This window comes from Sphaerodactylus townsendi, linkage group LG02, assembly GCF_021028975.2.
Source record: "Sphaerodactylus townsendi isolate TG3544 linkage group LG02, MPM_Stown_v2.3, whole genome shotgun sequence".
Taxonomy (NCBI): domain Eukaryota; kingdom Metazoa; phylum Chordata; class Lepidosauria; order Squamata; family Sphaerodactylidae; genus Sphaerodactylus; species Sphaerodactylus townsendi.
This window is the reverse complement of record NC_059426.1, coordinates 103,547,473-103,567,443: the sequence shown is the minus strand read 5'-3', so window position 1 is coordinate 103,567,443 and position 19,971 is coordinate 103,547,473. Positions and strand designations below refer to the sequence as shown.

The 19,971-nt window shown below is 40.2% G+C and overlaps 1 protein-coding gene across 2 annotated transcripts in view; it reads right to left on the bottom strand.

Annotated features, from left to right (window-relative positions):
* Positions 1–4,023: 4,023 nt before the first annotated feature.
* The window catches only part of TPCN2 (two pore segment channel 2), a 41,031-nt gene continuing 25,083 nt past the window's right edge, over positions 4,024–19,971 (bottom strand). For both annotated transcript variants that reach the window (XM_048486467.1, XM_048486468.1), the window contains 12 exons: positions 19,590–19,709; positions 17,943–18,002; positions 17,727–17,855; positions 16,125–16,174; positions 15,428–15,527; positions 15,002–15,073; positions 11,903–11,976; positions 10,642–10,732; positions 10,416–10,498; positions 9,833–9,914; positions 8,465–8,550; positions 4,024–5,891 (listed from right to left, as the gene is read on the bottom strand). In XM_048486467.1, coding sequence (XP_048342424.1) covers positions 5,813–5,891; positions 8,465–8,550; positions 9,833–9,914; positions 10,416–10,498; positions 10,642–10,732; positions 11,903–11,976; positions 15,002–15,073; positions 15,428–15,527; positions 16,125–16,174; positions 17,727–17,855; positions 17,943–18,002; positions 19,590–19,709 — 1,026 coding nt within the window. In that variant the 3' untranslated portion in view covers positions 4,024–5,812. The remainder of the gene's footprint in view (positions 5,892–8,464; positions 8,551–9,832; positions 9,915–10,415; positions 10,499–10,641; positions 10,733–11,902; positions 11,977–15,001; positions 15,074–15,427; positions 15,528–16,124; positions 16,175–17,726; positions 17,856–17,942; positions 18,003–19,589; positions 19,710–19,971) is intronic.

Sequence of the window (19,971 nt, the reverse complement as noted above, 5' to 3'; positions counted from 1 at the left end):
TTGGCAATGAGTGTCAGTTGCCCAAACCTAAAGCAAACAAAGCAGGTGCTTTCCTTGCGGATTCAGCCAGGAGCTGGATTGAATTACGTTTGGAAAGAATAGCTTAGCTTTTTTCATGAAATTCAATTATAGAAAGGGAGAGGTGGCACCTTCTGTGACGGAGTCGAAAGGACAATCTGCTCTTCTTGCAGCCCCCTTCTGCTGGCTACTTTGATCTGAATTTTATTGTCTGGGTTTAACACCTTCACCTTTAATTCCAAACAGAGGAGGTCTTTAGAGCCCATTTTCTATAGCAATGATTGTTCAAGGCTTTTTAATAGGAACCCTCAATTACTCAGGAAGCCGGAAACTAAATACACATCGTTTTGGTGAAATATAAGATTATTCTCACCAGTATTAAAACAGGTAGGAGAGGCCACATTAAAGAATCAGGTTTTACTTTCTAAGACTATTGCTTAATAAGAAGCACACTGGCAACAGCTCAGCAGCACATTAGGCCTGGAACCAGTTCAACCCAAAATGCAGAAAGGAGATGTAACTGAGTAAAATAATACAAGTTAGACAGGTTCCCAAACTCACTTCAATAAGATCTTTATTGTAAAGAACTACCACCATATTGACATGACCCAGGGCCATGGCAGTTCAACACTATAGTGTTACAGATTTGCATCACAATTCCTTGTCAAACAAAACCATACTCCTCCTCTGGATGGAAATGCAATCCAAGATGCCAGAACTTAGTCCTGCATTATAGTTCTCATGCATATTTTGGGACCCCAAGGCAGTGAATTTGGAGGACCATCTAGTCTGGCTTGCAAATAACAAAAGGTGATTGCATTCATTCTTCCATTGAACAACAGGCATCTCCTCTAGGAAGGCAACCAACAGATCTATTTTCTTGATTGGAGCAGCTTTACATCTCCTCTCTTTTCCTTATTTTATCTTCCAGTTGTGCACACTGAACATTTGGGTTTTTTAATATACGTATATACTTATAAACACAGAGATAAATAATAAAAAAGTCATACATTATGGCAAGATGATGTTTTTGCAAAAGTGTAGATACAATTTTGCAATCAATTTCAGGTACCAGCACAGCCATTTTGCAAATATACAGTTTCCAATATAGAGCCCATAAAAAGCAAGCAGCCCTTTTCATATTTAAAGCTTTTGCCTCCTACCTGAGTGATTCGGTTTTCATACTCCTGTATTATGAATGGTGATTCCTTTTTACGTACTAAAGCTAAACTTGTACACCAATGCACATAAATACACAGGGAACGATACTGGTGAGGGTATTTACAGCCTCAGGACTGAGTAGATGCTAATGTTTCAATAAATATAATTGGTGAAAAATCTGAAACTGTTACTTGCCTGGGTCTGAGCCAAATTCCATTCATGTGAATGCATTTTCACCAGCCTGTTCAACTGGCACTGACTAAACAGTAAATTGAAAAAAGGCTGGCATGGTCTTGTTTTATTTTCTTTGGTTCCATTTAAGCCAAAATTAAGAATGATGGGAGGAGGTCTGCACTTATAATGCAGTGTAAAGGAGCAATATCAATGAGAGAGGTCACGTAAGGATATGGAGAGGAATGTCACCAGTATGGTGGTAACTCTCCATTCTCTAACAGGATCAGTTGGTTTTAAATGAGTGTCTGGAAGAGGTAATGGTATACATGACAGCTGTGAAGTGCTGAAGTTCTATCACTCAGTACTGAAAATAATTGGGATGAAGGAGTCGGCTGTATAGGGTTGCATTCCCTCTGAAGGAGCAAGGTCATAGCTTGTGGGTACTATTAGGTGTGTGCTTACGGATGAACACATGCATCTAGTCTAGAGCATGGCACTATTTATTCATTCATTCATTCATTTATTCATTTGATTTGGTAAACCACCCTACCCCCAAAGAGCTCAGGGCGGTGTACAAGCATGACAACCAATACAATGTAATTAAAAAGACACAGACTGAATAATCCCAATTAAAACAATAAATACAACACAATAAAAACAGTAGCAGTAATAAACCATCCATAATTAACTAAATAGATTACGTCCGGCATTATACCCTGGGAGGGACTGACTGATGTTCAAGTAAGCAGATGATACATAAGGCAACAGAGAGGGGCAGATTTTTTAAAAAATTTCTGCTGTGTGCCATGGCCCATTGCTGTGTGAGCTGTGTTGAGACATGTTCTATAATGTGATGGTGGCTTTGAGATGACCTGGTGCAAAAAATCATTCTTTGGTTGTAGTGGGGGGAGGCTGGCCTTTTGTCATGGCAGGGTTGAGTGGTTTCCCGTCTCTAGAGGCTGGCAGTGGCTTCTGCTCATTCCAGAGCCAGGAGAGAGCACTAGCCACTGCCAGCCTCTGGAGAGTTTGGGAAAAATTACTAAAGAATAACTTAATCAGCCAGCCTTATTGAAAAGCCTCTCCCAAAGCTATAAGAAATCCCCATTAACAGCTAAATACAGGGCGGAATGAATATGCATAAGAGCCAGCAGGCTAACATCCACGCTATCACAAGGGCAACTATCTGGAGGTGTTTCCTGACCCAAATGTCTCGGAGGAAGAACCTTAATGGCCCTTGATGGCCCTGTATTGTCATTGTATAATTCAATCTATGATGTAACCTCTACAATTTACTATAAGACATCTGTATTTTGCTGTGTTCAGTGTGTTTTTTGCCACGCTTGGCCATGCGCCTTGCCTGGTGCTGACTGAGCTGCTGAATTCACTTCTTTCTGAACGAAACTCTGTTTGACCGCATTAAAACTTTATTTTATTTTTCAATTTGAATTTTGTGGCTTCAATTTTATTTGCTGCCAAGCTGAAATCTCTGAAATCGCTATCAACGTTGCCCCTAGGAGTGGGTTGCAACCATGGGTTGGTCTGGTAACACTGACTGGTGGATCAGAACTTTCTCCACCTTCTGCTCACTGAGAATACCATTCTGGTTTATCCACACAAGATGATCAGGCTCCACCAACATAATCCTTAACACTTGCATCAGGGGCATAAAAAGTGTCCACCAGCAGAGCAGTATTTACATTTGTTTCAGCCATTAGGTGCTTCAGGCAGGATAGATTTAACAAATAGGGCACTTTAAACTTCCAACCGACTAGACAAAAAAAAAGTATTAGATATTTGTGCCCATTCAAGTCACTCTTTTGTTTCATGACAATACCCCAAGGCAAGAAAAGTGCTGGTCCCACTTCAAACAGTACACTACCTTAGGAGGCCATTTGGTAATCACTCCAAATAAAAAAAAACGTATCAAGTATTCAGATAAGGTATTTTGTCTCAACCTTCATTTATCTGAAATATTTTTTAAAAAGAGGTTGTGCTTTTGGAAAAGAAAAATCCTCACTTCCCAAAAAAGGGATTTGGTATAACAAGCAATACATATTATACAATAGGTTATTGTGCTATAGAAGTGGGGGATGCTACAATACCTTTTATATAAAAATACACAAGTTCTATTGTAATTTACAACACCTGCATGCACATTAGGGACTGAACACAAAAACATACAACTAAATATTGTAAGGCTGAAACTGTAGAATCTACCTTTTCCAGATGGAGGACAAACTAGTGGGGAAAGTATTCCCTTTGAAGATCAATTTTGTCTTACATTTAATAATCTAATATTTACATATATTTTCCAAAGCCCTTGCATGGACTTTTCTTGCATGACTCATCTATTCCTTGTTACAAAAACAACCTGTAAATAGTATTAAATACTTATCTGGTTCCAAAAATTTACCATATGAGGGGGACAATTTCACTATGTGCTTGTAGATAAAATGTAACCAATACTGCCAGGCTGAACCTCCAATAGGGTGGTAAAATCATATTTGTGTGAGCTATACAATGCATACATAAGCATCCCACAACAATGTAATGTATACAATCCATCCAAATTAGTTTTCAAAGGGATGGGAAAACCTTCAGACAGCTTTAGACCCACATGGGAACTCCCGACATTTTCAACATGTAGAAACAGAAGAAATGACATGACTCTTGTCTCCAAAAATATTTTACTGTATTCATATTAATTACATTCAAGTATCTGTGATATTAATACAGGACTGGTTCTGATACAGCTTACGGTATCTTATTGAACACATTCAATTCAATATGCAACAATTCATAAAATATAAACAATATTTAGTGGTTTCTCTTGTTAAAAAAAGGTTCCAGGGCACAAAGGAATGGAATTTATATTGAAATAGTAGAATGGACAAACTATACTGGCCAAACAGTATCACTGTAAAAGAGGTGGGGAGAACGAATCAAAAGACAAGATACACCCCCAATTGGGATGAAACAGATAAATGCTCGTTGTGCTAAAAAAACATGTTTAAAACATAAACTGAATAACGCCAAATTGTAAAATAGATTTTTAAACAATGTGGACAGCTTCCTAAGCACTGGATGAAGGAGAAGATCCAACTGGGCCACAAACATTGCAAAAACACTGCTCTAAAATCTCAAATGGAGCTGCTAGAACCTTGTGCTAATGAGATACATAGTGATCCAAAAACACTGATAGCCTGCCTTAAAGTTTTACTTTGCTTGGATGATAACTCAAATTATCTCTATGCGATTTTAGATTAAAGGATCCTGAAAGAAATTTTCTAACCCTAACCAGATTCCAAAGGCACAGCAGATTGGCAAAGCTAACAGGCACCACTCCGGCAGTGTGCAACTGCAAACAGATCACATGAACACAATGCTTACTCAGGAACATAAAATAAGTTGTCCAACCACAAAGGAACCCTTTCCCCCAAAATTCATATTAAAAAATCCCCAACTTACTGGCCTTATAAAAATCATAGTGGCCTCAAACTAGAGTCACACTCTACAAGATGCAGCATATTATTAATGGTTGAGAAATTGCATGCTGCCCTCCTAAAAGAGGTGCATGCTGATAGAAGCAATGCACTGCAGTAGCACACTCACACTGGATACTTCAAATATGTTCAGCAATGGCAATTGTACAAGCAAGCCTGTTTCCATGTACATATCTACCTTGTTACCTCAAGGCAATCCACTAAGCTCTGCAATTGTGTAGCTGTTAATCATTCTGATAAGGACAGGCAGGGATTGTGTCACATTCACTGAAACAAATGGTTATACATTCCAATTACCACAGTGGCATAATCTTCAAATTACTTAGAGCAGTCCCAAATGACAAAAACAAGGGTAGTCCCTGAGTTCAAGGCTACAATGATTGCGATTATCCTTCACACGAACTGTAGAGTAACCATTTCTCAGCAAATGATACAGTATCGTCAGGATGGCCTCTTAATTCAATTAAAAAATTAAGCATAACTCCTCTTACTATTGAAAACAAATCACCTTGCTTTACCAATTTTTTGTTTTACTTTTAAGGCACTGTTCTTGGCACAGCAAACAATGAATGCCACAAATGTCAGCTGAGTTATATACAGTGTTAACAAAATAGATGATAGCAATAAGCCAATGTAGTGGTTGTGAAACGTTCATAGTTGCCATTGTAAAGTGCAATGTAATAGTCACACATTTCCCTTCCTTAAAACTAGTTAATTGCTCTGTCATTTGTCTTCCAGATTTTTAAAGTGACAGTGCCATGGTCCCATTTAAAAGTTGAAATAAAACCATATTCAAATTAAAATCCCTTTTAAAATAAAAAGATGTTGATCCTTATTGCGGGCACCATTCAAAATTAAAGTCAACGTCTTTTTTAAAAGAGCAGCAGTCTCTTTCATTCAGCTGTAGAACCTGCATGCAGGTCTGGCAAAGATCAATTGCTGTTTGCACCAAGGGATCACCTACGTAGATCCATATGTGGATGCTGATAAAGGGTTTCAATCAGCTCTTCCTCTGTAGGTTCTTCCAAAACATCCCTACAAAGACAGAACAGAAGTCATCTGAGCAGAAGTTCCAATGCAAATTCTGCAAAAGCCTTTACTACAATTTCTGTGGCCATTCCAGTATGACTGGGTCTGAGGAATAGCTAATGCTTCATTGAGAGAAGCGGTGGTAACCCAGTCTTGAAACAGGTTGCATTGCATCCACCACCAAAGAAGTCCAGCATGAATCCAGGCAATTTCAATAAACTACAACCCAGTCCCAAATGTTCTATTCTTGAGCAAGGTGACCAAATAGGTGGTAGCTGGGCAACTTTCCTGGGTAACACAGATTGCGTTGATCCTTTCTAGTTTAGTTTCAGACCTGGTTAATTTTATTTATTTTTATTTTACAAAATTTGTATCCCACCTTTCAGCTTTCACAAGGGCCATACCAAGTCAGCTGACAAATTAAAACATGCACAATAAAACCACATCTAAAACACTAAAACTACCCCCACAACCTCCCCCCATAATTAAAACAATTAAGAACTAAAGTGCATTTAAAAAAAACTAACAAACAATTAAAAACAGTGCATAGGAAGGAAGGATCACTGAGGGAATACCAAATGGAAAAATAAAACCTTCATCAGCTGGTGGAAAATGGCAATGGAAGAAGACAGACGAATCTCCCCATGGAAAAAATTCTAGAGTTTGCAGATTCTACAGCTTGCCTCCAGGCTGTTTGTTTCATAATGGGGTTTTCCCCACAGTTTTCTGTTTACACAAGAGATTGGGCCGGTGTACTCGTACAGTTCTCAGGTCCATGCAGCAGAGACAAGCTGGTCCACAACAACAGTGTTGATTTGCAAGGAAAGCATTTCTTACGACCATCAGAATCAGCCACAATAACTAGAAACTACCCAGTAGGACCAAACCATCATACAAATAATAGGGGAGGAGCAGAATCTTCTATTCTTTACAAACACAGTAAACGTACCACCCTAGCAGAGCCCCTTTTGCCTACATTATTTGATTTTTGAAGAGTCCTTTTTTACTCCTGCCAGTCCAACAGGGGCAAAAATTTAAATCCTGCATGCTTTGTTTTCCTGCAAACTCTACTTACTGCCTTGTTCTAGAATTAGACCAACAGTGTTTTTCTTAACACACACACAGAGGCCCTTTCCGCACGGAGGCAGAAGGGCTTGGGTCGGCGTTGCTGGGCGCCGTGGCCCGTCGACTTACCTGCTCTCCGGCGCGTCGCCAGGGCCTGGGGACACGCCTCCCCTGCCCTGCGCGCCTGCTTCCGCGTCACAGAGCAGGGGGGCGTGTCCCCAGGCCCCAGCGACGCGCCGGAGGGCAGGTAAGTGAAGGGAGGGAGTGGGGGGGGGGAGCGCCTGGAAGTGTTCGCATGGCAGCGGCTTTCAGCCGGCGTTTCCAAAAAAACACGCTGGGGAAGCATGGTTTGGAAATGCCGGCTTGGCGCCCTGTGCGAATGGCGGCCTGGGGACGGCGTTTTTGCTGTCCCCAGGCCGCCATATTCCGCCCGTGCGGAAAGGGCCAGAGAGAGAGAGAGGGAGAGAAAGAGGGAGAGAAAGAGAGAGTTTGTAAATGATGGCCAAAAAAGAGGGAAAAACTGCTGCTGGGTGAGCAGGGGAAGGCAGGAAGTAGCAATAAAACCTGGCTAAAGAATTACGCCTCCTGTTCAGCTGTTTTGTTTTGTGGGGAAACGTGAAGCAACAGGAAAGGTTGCATTTTGCCAGTATTTGGAAACCACGCAGCTCCTCTCCTCTGCCCAGGTTGGCTTTGAAAAGGACAAAAACAGAGCATAAAGGAAAATCTATAGCAAAGGAAAGGTAAGCTGGCTGAGAGTTAGAATGCAAGTGTGTAAATGCCTGCTGTGTATTTTATTGCATTGTATATGTATTTTGACTTGGTTTTAATTGATCTAATGATTTTTTTTAGTTATAATGATTTCCAAGATTTTTTTAATTATGATTTTTTAAAATTTGTTAGCCATCTGAGTAGCCCTGCTGAAGACAGAAGAGTCCAATAAATCAATAAAGGAACAAGTAATATTAATCACCAGCAAACACTTAGCTTGTTCAAATGAGAATGAACTTCATGTTAAGCAAGCGTTCTATGACTATCTAACACTTCCTTGCGAAGAGCATAAACAACATGCCACACTTCAAAAGGGGAATTTACCCACTGCTTAAATTCAAAAAGATAAGAGGAGTTACTAAATTATGAAACTGTACAACATTTTTAATACTGCTTCATTTGGGAAGTCTTGGTCGTCCAACTGTTAAGCAAATGGTTACACACAAACAGGTTTTACAGTCATTACAATTTAAGATCTACTTCTTGAATCTTTGACTGACATGCTTAGGAACCCTGCTGGAAAAAAGTAGCAACCCTGCTTCTGCAATGGAACTTGCCACAGTCCCTAATCATGGCCTCATTACTGTATGACTAAGAGTAACATTCACTGAACTCAAAGTGCAGCCAATTTTCAGTTGCATTAAAAAATCTCTATTTGCTCTATATTAAAAAACCCACAGTCTCAGTAATGCAATTAAGCACACAAACATACCCCAAATGCCCTTGACCCTACACAGCCAGCTTACCTAAACAAGAGTTCTACTGTCATCTGGTACTCAAATTTTGAGAGAGACTGCTGACTGTTGCGACGATCCCACTTGTGGATAAAGTTCTATAAACGAGAAAGAACGGAATAAAATTTACTTTAGGAAGTCCTCCCATTGACTTACTTACACAAAATACTTCTTGGTAGGTGGATTAATGTGGGAATGACATCTCTATTCAATAAAGCTACTTGTGGGAAGTTCCAGCAGCAATTTCTTTAAACCCGGCATGATGAAAATTCACTCTTCTAGATTTCATTGATGCTACTGCAGGACATTTCATAGATATACCTCATCTGATCACATTGTGCATGCAAGTAGTCTGCTTTTGGACAGAGCCATCCAAGAGATCATTTGAACTGACCAAGTCCCACCAAAGAAGGTGGTCCAGGCAAGGTGGTGATTTCTGAGGTTCATTTGAATAGTCACTTGGAAGGTAATACTGCATAACAACCAGCCAGTAACTGCACTGATATGGGCAAGGTACAAGCTTCACAATAACGAAAGGTCAATGCTTCCTTGCTGCAGTTAACTATTCAGAGAAACTTCAGGGTTTGGGATGTGTAAGAAAAACCTGTGCCCAAGTAACACAACAGAACGATCTCAAAATGACAGAAATATACAGACTTCAGATACAGCCACTAAGTCATCATTTGCATGAGCTCTGACTATGCTGTGGCTGCTACACAAAAAGTACAACCTTATCCGTAGCCAGAGGACCATTGAGCTAGTCCAGCCCAGACCATTCAGTTGCATCTCTGCTGACCTCAATATTCACAGAGAAACAGGTGTAGCTTTCTATGCACATGGCCAATTTCATGATGTTGCCTTGCCCATACAGACCATTGTCCTCTCCCAAAAAATCAATTCCAGAAGGTAAACTTCCAATGCTTTTTGAACTATAGCCAGAAAGCAAAACCCAGAATGTCCCAATTCATGTGGTAAGGTCCACATGAGATTTATTATAAACTGCTTCTTTTTTTAAAAAAAGGACAAACTTTTCCAAAAACTCAGCAAATTTTTGGGAAGACCCCAAATGCAATATAAGAAACTGCTGTTAGAAAAACAACATTGGGGATTCCTTGATGCATATGAAGAACGGTCCCAGACTTTATCTATTTATTTCATTCTAATCCTTTTAACCTCTCACTACAGTTTTGAGCCCTAGTTGCTCTTTTTTTACAGTGAAAATTAAGAGTCCGAGAGGCCTAACAACAGAATGTAAGACAAAGGCTTCCTGACACAGGCCTGACTATCCCATTTATTCTTTACGAGGTTTGCATGATCATAACATATGCATCCCATTATGGGAGTGAAATCCACTGCAACTAGTGGTGACCTAAACTTTACCTCCAAGAGTAATGCAATGAATAGATTGACCCACATGACGGATGAAATCAGCCACCAGGCAAAAAAGTACAATTTCGACCATCTGCAAAGAAAAACAATTAGGAAAAAAGACAAGAAAAGCAAGCTGTGCCTGTTACTCCAAACTCATGTTTAATTTTACAGGTTAGTGTGCCCTGATTCTACAAAGGACTCACCAGTGGCCTACAAGCAAGTGAATACTGTAACTTCAAAGGAGAAACCCACAGAACATTTCTCTTCAAGTTCCATAACCAGGCACATATCTATCCCAGAATTCCTACTCATGAAAACTGAAATGCAAATTCACACTGCTAGTATGAATGGACAACTCAAAAGTTCAGGTCCAATAGACAACTTAACAAACCAGCCCAATGTCTTTCCCGTGCAATAGAAAGGCTTCTCTCACTGCTAGGTTTCTGCTACATGGAGTTTTCCACATTTTAGGAAAGCAGCCCCAGGACACAAACCACAAGTACCGTCTAAACTTGGGAGCCCAACTCTTAGAAAAATTGAGAATTTAAGGTTTTGTGGAGATGGGAATGTATGCCAAATGCCTATTACTTACGGAGATGTAAATCTGGAATATGCTTCCAAGAAAACATGCCAGTTATTCACAATCATCACATCCCACAGAGTCACCACTGCTGCCTGAGACAAAAAATAAATAAATTACACCAATAATCAATATTCTAATCTAACTTGTGATTTTTAGAAAATTGAAAAATGTGGAGGGTGGGGGCAAGCAAATTGATCATCGATACAGCTACAATGACCAAAATTAGCACACTCACAGCAAAGTCATCAAAGTTGTTCGACCAATACTCCAGTTGTTCAAAAGTGCCACATTGGAAGGTGGTGTTACCAGAAGTCATGTTGACAGCACTGCAGAAGGAATGTTATATAAAAATGGCCTTCAATATGGCACTGCACAGATAAGACAAAGTTCTGCAGCAGGTCATGACTCAGGGGCAGAGCATCTGCTATGCATACAGAAAGTCCCAGCTTCAACCCCTGGCATCTCTATCCAAAAGGATCGGGTAGTAGATGATATGAAAGGCTTCTGCCAAAGACCTAATGCAAGTCTCTAATACACCAGACTGACTTTCATAGACCTGGCTCAATAGAAGCCAGTTTAATGTGCTCACTGTAACTGTCTGATGTTTCTTAAAGAACTTGCAAGGGGTCGGAAAGCCTAGTAACACAGAACTCTTGCACATGCTAAATAATGCACTTTCGCTTTAGCAAATGTATACTAGTTGATTTTACTGTGTTTTACACAGTAAAATCTGTTTTACACAGTTTTACACAGTAAAACTGTTTTACACAGTAAAATCCAATTTCAAAGTACACTGAAAGTGGATTGAAAGTCTATTATTCAACATGTGTGCAAGTGTCCTTAGCTACAATTTTTTCCCAAGCCTAAGGTTTGAAGAAATTGTAATGAAAGGCAACACCTCAGTGCCGTGGTGGCGAACCTATGGCACACCAGATGTTCATGGACTACAATTCCCTGCCAGCCAATTGGCCATGCTGGCAGGGGCTGATGGGAATTGTAGTCCATGAACATCGGGAGTGCCATAGGTTCGCCACCACTGTCATAGTGTATGCTGTGTTGTTTTCCTTTAACTCAAAGTGACCAGAACCAAGGCTCACAAGTTGAGAATGAAGCATTGCTTTAAGGTAGGCCCCAACATCACTAACTATAAGATTTATTGGACAATAGATCAAGATGTTCTTAGAGGCAGCATGATATCTTCCTCTGAAATTTTACAAGAAATGGTTGGGCAGGCATCTGCTGGAAATACTTCCTTGTACAGAACATTCTACTTCAGGACAGGGGACTGGCCCAATAGGGCCTATTCAACTATACAATTTAATACCTTAGTGGGACAGACACACAGTTGATAGCTAGTAGCAGGTAGATACCAAAAACCAGGAGGCCCATGTATCACTAAGAGATATGCAAAACACAGAAACATTATGGCTTCTACCCTTATTCCAAGATCAAACATGATTGGCTGCGTGGGACAGATTTTTAAATAACCATCTTACCTGACATTGCCCACAGGGATGACAGCCCCCCTAAAGAGCTCGATGCCAAGTAATGCAAATACATAGAAAATCACCTGGAGAAGAATACACCAGCATCAATTGCATTCTACCGCAAATTTAGCATTTTGTAAGGTAAGCAGTAAAAACATATTATGTTTTCAAGCCCATGGTTTTGCAGAACTAACTAATAGTTGTTAAATTTCATATTTTAATCTGACAAAGCAGAGAAGGAAGCAAATGCTTACGTTTTTGACCAATAGCAGTTTTCCTGATGTAACTACACAATTTCAAAAGGATTTAATTTTTTTAGTAAGGATACATGACCGCATCTTCATGCAATACTCTTTCCATGCACATTTTAAACTGACACAATTCAAGGATGATATCAAATACTCTTCCTGAATATCTGAAGTGGCTCTTGATTAAATGCATTGAGGACTGTTGCCCAAAGCTCAAAAACCATCAATCTATTCATAATCATACAAGAATACATGTGCATAAAAAGACTTGTGTTCTTGTACAAGACTACACACACTTCACATTCCTCTAAACAGCCAAACATCACATTACTATTCTCATAGTGGCATAGTGGACTTCATAGTGCAGTGGCAATATGCACTATCAATGGACTGCTCAGATGTTCAGCTATTACACTATTGCACTGATTTATTTTAAAAGTCAGAATAGGCAAATTTCAACAAGATAAAAATGTCTCTGTTGGATGACAAACTAGTCCTTTATGCATGGGGTGCTTTTCTCGGGGCTTTTCACTTCATAGTGGAGTCTTCTAACCCCAAGTTTACACCCAAGGAGGTACCCTAATTCCTGCTGCGCGGCTTGTCTGCCCTCATTCCTGGGTCCCTTCTAGTCACTGCAAGATTGCTAACTTTGTTTTTAAAGCCCTTAAATTTTTTATATTTCTGTGTCATATTGATATTTTGTGCTTTTCGCAAAAGCCAGCTGTAAATTCCCTCAAAACGCCCATGAGAAATTTGGGTTGGGGGGGGGGGACTGGAAGGAGCAGAAACCCCCGAACAAGGGAAAACATCAGGGTTTCCCCACTCTCAGTAACCACAGGGCTTCTGGGGTCCGCTGTAACTCAGAGTGTGTCTGCAAGGAAATCTCTGCCTTGAAGGAAATATTCCCTTGCAGCAGGGCACAGCAGCAGTGTATAATTGGCCACTGATGTTAATGGAAGAAAGGAACAGTTCAGCTCTGTCCTGCCAGTAATGAAATATGAAGCCAGAGTTGATTAACCACCAAAGCATAGGAGGAATAAACTTGATGTCATTCAAAGAACAATGGAAAGTCACATGTGTTACGTGCCACTGTGCAATTACAAACTGAGCAAAAACATTTAAAAATGTTCACATAACTAATGGAATACACTGAGGACTATAGAATGCAAAGTGGACATGCATAGTAAGTTCAGAGTCAGAATAAGAGCTTCCTGAGAGGTCAAGTGATATTTTGGGTCAGGAAAATAGCACAGTGGGAAGAGGTCACTCCACTTCCTCTGCCATGGTCCTGATCCAAATTGGGTCCCTGCAGCACTTTTGAATTGCGTTCCCATGAAGCACTCACAGCTGGCATACGGCAGCAAGGCCCTGCGGCAATCACTATGGTAGATGTGATAAGTGGTTTGGACCTAAAAACTAACCACTTGTAACAGATGCTGACAAAAAAAATGTGAGCTGAAACAAATCTAATGAAAGTTAACATTTTGATTTCTTCTAACGTGGAAAAAGCCCTTGATTTGGTTTGGACATGCTGTAGTTTGGGAATAGAGCACTTCCAAACAAAAATTAAGAGTTCATTTTAGAAGAAATCAAAATACACATACAAAAACAAAAAAACTGACCTGCTGTTACCAGCTTTGATCTAAATAAGATGAACTCTTTACTGACCAAAGCAAGGTTATTAGTTTCTACTCTCGCGTTAGACAAGTCTCATGAATTAACTGTGGAAATCAACATGAATTTTGTAGCACTTTAAAGTCAAATCAATTTATCGTGGCACAAACATTCATGAGCCTGAGTCCACTTTTTCACTGCTTCTGGATTCTCACTCAGAAAATCTTATGTCAAAATAAATTAGTTTGTAAGGTATCATAAGACCTTTTGTTACTTTAGCTGCAGCAATCAAATACAGCTCCCCCAGTGCAACTTGGGAGATGACTTATCAAACTGGATCATCTTCACATTGCAGTTCCTAAACCTACCAAGAGGTGGAGTATCACTCTTGATGAAAACTCATAATTGTTCATGTATTATTTATTTTTTGTAGGCTGAACAACTCAGGCTAGCCTGAGCACATCAGAGCTTAGAAAGTTGGTCAGTTGATCATAGTTAGTACTTGGACGAGCGGCCAGCAAGGAAGACCAGGATTGCTATGCAGACAAAGGAAACAGCAAACTACCTCTGCTCATCTCTTGCACTGAAACTCCCATGCACAGTTGCCACAAGTTGTTTGCAGCTTGATAAAATCTCTTAAAATAAAAGGATTCAACAGTCTGATTCAACTTTTACCTGCAAATTATCTCAAAAGGAGCTTATAAATGATAAAGCAATTAACTGACTGGCGCTGTATATCTGATTGACATCAGGTGTCGTCTATAGCAGTTTCTAATACAGGAAAGTTCCTCCTCGAGGGTGTCTCATTTAGTACAATTTGTTTCATACAAATAATTACCTAATATTGCTTTTAGGGATTATGCTTATGAGTTGAATCTCAGGGAAGGTTTCTCCAGGCAGAAGGGGAGGAATTTTTATTGATATCCCCTTGCCCAGAGCAAACCTCCAATTCCCTCCTCATGATATTCCTAGGGATCCTCTGTCCCCCAGAAGGTTAATTTAGGGAAGCATTTGAGCTGTGAGGGGTGGGAGGCAAGGAATTTGCACTCCACAGACATAACCCCCCTTCTTGCTACAAAAATCCTTCATGAGATCCACCCCAGCACTGAGAACTGATGGGGAGGTCCTATCAGAGATTATCTGATTAACTGAAACTGATCAACTGTACTGATTCTACTAAGTTTACTCAACTGTGTATGCACATATTCTGTTTTTAATGTAAGATGGAATGTAAAAGGAGACTTACCACCAAGATCCCAGCAAAGGCTCTTAAATTTTTCACCAGATCTATCAGCGTACTAGCAACTACAGACATGAACTGGAAGAAAAAAGCAACGTGAGGAAGGGTTTCACAGCTGGAATCAACTGGGTGTTGCAGGTTTTCCAGACTGTGTGGCCAAATCACAAGCAAGTAGTTCTTGCTCCTAATGTTTGCCTGACTCTGTGGCATCTTTCAAGAAACATATCTTACTGTGACATGCCTCTGGAGACACCAGCCATAGAGGTGGATGAAATGTTAGGACCACAAACTACTAGACCACGGCCACATATCCCAGAAAGCCCACGACACCCAGAACATGAGGACTTTCTTCTTAAACATAGGAAGGAATATTTTTAAAAGGGAAAAGGGCAGAAACAGTAACAACTTTTAAAAACATCAAATCCAACATACCTCCATGTTGGCAATGATTCGCAGAAATCTGAACACAATCAGCATGTTTGCCAGTCGCACCATATCCCACAGAGACCACAACCCCTGCATTTCTGGTCTCCTGGGGAAAAAGTACATGACTAATGCAGAAAAACATGCTCTCTAATCCCTCAACCTGGTTAAGAACTGTGCTCATTAACACACATATTATATCTGAAAAAAAGGAGCATGAGACCACATTGCTAGTTGCAACAGATTCTGTGCTGAGATTTTCATTCATCTTCAGGTCACACTGATAAGCCTACTTCAAGATTCAGCCAAGCACAACTGCTATGATGATCAGAGCCTGCATGTGCAGCCCTCTTAGCTGAAGTTTTTAAAAATCAACAAAAAATCACAACAGATTTTTCAAGGAAGTTCCTTATTAAAAGATGTGACAAATGTAATCTATTAGCTGTAACATAAAGCTCCATGCTTCTAGACCTGTTATTTATACAAAGGGATTTCCCCACTGTGAAATCCAAAATCTCATTATTATGCACCACTGCTTCCCCGCATCGTTTTAAACATACTTCCTACTGAACAGATGGAAAAATCCTCTTTGCAGAAAAGGCACTGGCAAAATGTTCTATAATCTCTGGCAGGAAGCAACTAGACTGTAGGAAAAGCAGAATACCAAATACCAGTAAAGACTGGATAGCTTATTAACAACACATACCAGCCTGGATGAGGAAATCCATATACAGCAAATGTTGACACTTCCAAAACCTTTGAAAAGAAGAGAAAGAGGGTCCAAACATTCATAAATTTTGGGTCCAAACATTCATAAATTCAAGTTGTAAAACTGTCATAAAAGAAATATTTATCAGAATTAGGGAACAATCACAAGCAAGTCTAATCACATCAGTCATATTTTTCAATGCAGCTTGCTCCTAGGAAAGTATTCTCAAGACTGAAGTCTAAAAGTATTAACAGGACTTGTGGGGGAACTAGTACCTAATAATAGAATCTCAGTATTAGTTTCTTTTCTCCTCACCCAACAAAAGAAGTACTAACCTTCAATTATTATAAACCAGCTCATCAAAAAAATCTAATTTTAATTCTGACAATTGTTGTATTGGACATTTAAGACAGATCTGTCTACAAACCTGAAAAAGGTCCTAGTTTGCAGAAAAATCTGATATCTAAAAAAAGAATATAAGGGGAGGGAGTTAATCTACCTCAAAGAGTTGTTGTAAGCATCAAAGAAGAGGAACATTTGGTATCCACATCATGGAAAAAGGCAAGGTATAGATGAAACAAATAAATAATAAATATAGTTGAAAATGGAGGCAGATAAAAGGAAGATTGGTGGGTGCGTGGAAAGGAGAGAAGGACGCATGTAAAGGGGAGAGGTTATGGGGGCTGTTTAATCATGGAGTTTAATGGAGGAACAGAGAGCTAGGGAAGCAAAAGGAACTGTCTTATCTGGGCACATACAGAGAAGGTTTCTCCCTTTCTTCTTTCCATAAGGAGCTACCTCTTCTTAATAAGAAATATTTGTTAGCAGCTCTTTATGCCAAATAATCATTTTTATTTAAAATATTTATACACCTAGCTTTCTTCCAATACAATGACTATGTCCTCAGCTATGCATATGGACTACATATGGACTATAGCATAGTACTATTCTTCAGGAGCAGCAGTGGCTTAGTGGTTCAGAGCAAGTGTACTCTAATCTGTAGGAACCAGGTTTGATTCCCTGCTCTGCCGCTTGAGCTGTGGAGGCTTATCTGGGGAATTCAGATTAGCCTTTGCACTCCAACAAACGCCAGCTGGGTGACCTTGGGCTAGTCACAGTTCTTCGGAGCTCTCTCAGCCCCACCTACCTCACAGGGTGTTTTTTGTGGGGGCGAAAGGCAAAAGGAGTTTGTAAGCCCCTTTGAGTCTCCTTGCAGGAAAGATAGGGGGGATATAAATCCAACTCTTCTTCTTCTTCTTCATATAAGTCACCAGAACCTACAACATGGCACAATTTAACTCAAAGCAAGTAAAGTTATCCATATTGCAGCAACTGAAAAGTGAGGGCAACCAGGGTAGGAATTGGCACCCTGCTCCTCACCAAATCAAGGAGAAGAGACCTAATCTTGGATAATAGCTTCAGGGGTAGATAATTTGGACTATCATCTCATTACAAATAAGAAATTATTCTCAATTTAGAGAGTGCAGCATAGACCAAGTAAGTGTTTGCTGTTATCTTACACTGTCTTCTCAAGCCAACAAAACATCAACAGCAACCCTCCAAGTTAAGTAAGAATAGAAGTTATTTAGTAACACTCACCATCAGAACTACAGTCAGAACTCCATCAAAGATGTTCCTTGTGTAAGATAAATATCTTTTTAATCCCAATGCCAATATTTTCAATAACATTTCCAGAAGGTAGCAGAGAATGAAGAAACAGTTTATAACCTTAAAATGTAGAAAATATATTTAAGAATTGATGTTTTTAAAACACAAGATACAGGAACAGCGATACATAAAAGAGGCATGTCTTACCCCTAAAAAGAAGTCATCCCGGACAGCTGGTGGCTTTTCAACATCTATTACCAAGACCACCTGGAAAGAAAAAATGGCCACTGGTATCAGGTGGTAAGCATTTTATAGCTTTATAATTGCTCAATCCAAGTGGCGGGGGGGGGGGAGGGCTCGAATCCTTCTACCAGTGGATTTGCCCTCCCTGGAGCAGTTATCCCAGCGGAGGATCAAATCTGCCAGCATAGCGGGCACAGTGGGCATTCTAGAGGCATGACTGAGGGTAGAGCTGATATTAGTTGGCTTCCACTCGGCCTCTGCTGCCAGAATGCTGGTGCTCAGGGCTTGGACATAGAGCCCAATGAAAGGCTTTTAGGCGATGGGGAGGCTTTTTTTGCCTCCATGTGCCACCGAGAAACCCTCGTGGAGGTAATGGGATGGCTCTGAAGAAGCACTGTATCTTGCCGCTGCCCAGCCGCTCTGGACTCAGCTGCTCAGTGCTCTAACTAATGCTATTCTGAATTCATATCTAACACACACAATGTACTAAAAGTTACCAGATCAAAAAGAACATTAACTAGCCTGCCAACTATTATCTGTGCATTATTGAGTAGCTAACAGTTGTGGGCATGTAAAGCTAATTGACTGGAAATAATTTATCAGGAATGACTACATACCTGAAAAACCAGTGGTTCTTAATCTTTGGTAGACTTGCACATGGCTTCCAAGACCAAATGAAAATAAGAGGGAAGTGATGAAAAGTTTCAGAAAAGGTCCCTCCCAGATACTAAATAGACATGCCCACTGAAGGCTGGCTCAAGATATTAAAAACTACCCAAAGCCAATGTTGGGATAGGCCTCCCATATTGACCCCTTCCCCAATAATATCCAGGGTCAGTTGCAAAAGAAGCGCCTTTGAGAAGGGGACGTAGCCCAGTGGAACAGCATCAGCTTAGAATGCGGAAAAGATCAGTCATTTATTTTATATAACATTTATTTTATAGTGTTGAGCATCTAGGAGCCCATGGTGCAGAGTGGCAAGCTACACTATTGCAGTCAAAGCTCTGAGTTTGATGTTGACAGAAGTCGGTTTCAGGCAGCCAGCTTGAGGCGGACTCAGCCTTCCATTATTCCAAAGTTGGCAAAATGAGTACTCAGCTTTTTGGGGGTAAAGTGTAGATGACAGGGGAATGCAATGGCAAACCACTCCATAAACATACTCTGCCTAGTAAACATTGTGATGAGACATCACCCCATGTGTATGTAATGCACCTTTACCTTTAATGTTGTAGGCTCTAGAAACAAGATAAAAGTTTACCAATATTTAAAAAATAAGAGAGGCCAAGTTATGGAGTCTAGGTCTATCAATTCTGTTACACTTGTGAGCTCAACAAAGTTTCCAGGGTCAAAAGCAGTATACACCTCAATACCAGTTGGTGGAGTAAAATAAACAGGCAGGTGTGTAGTCTTTATACCCTGCTTGTAAGGTTTTGGAAAGCTGCAGCTGGCCACTGTTGGAACCAGAATGCTATAGCAAGTGAACACCTGGTCTCATTTACCAGATCTCCTATGTTCCTATGAAAACAAACGATGCTATTTGTACTTTGTGCAAGACCATAGTGCCAAAAAACTAGGTAAAAAAAATCAGGCTTTAAGAACAATATTACTCACACAAACAGAAATGATGTTTGCTAGAGCTACCGCATTTCCTAAATACTCAAAGTAACAATGACCAAAGACCGACTGGATCCTTTGTAGAAAAGGTGATTCATAATATGGTGTTGGAGGATGCTGAAAGAGAGCATATGAGAATCCCCATAAGAATACCATCTTTTCCCCCCCTTGAATTCATGAATTCCCCCCTTGAATTCATGAGACACTGTCTGCAGCTGGAAACATTCTGCAGGTGCTGCAAAAGGGCAAAATGAACAACTGCCTATTAAGGCCTTCTAAGTTATTGCCCCACCTTAGGAAATGGACTGGCTGAGGAGGGCAGAAAGGTCTTAAGAACATAAGAACAAGCCTGCTGGATCAGACCAAAGTCCATCTAGTC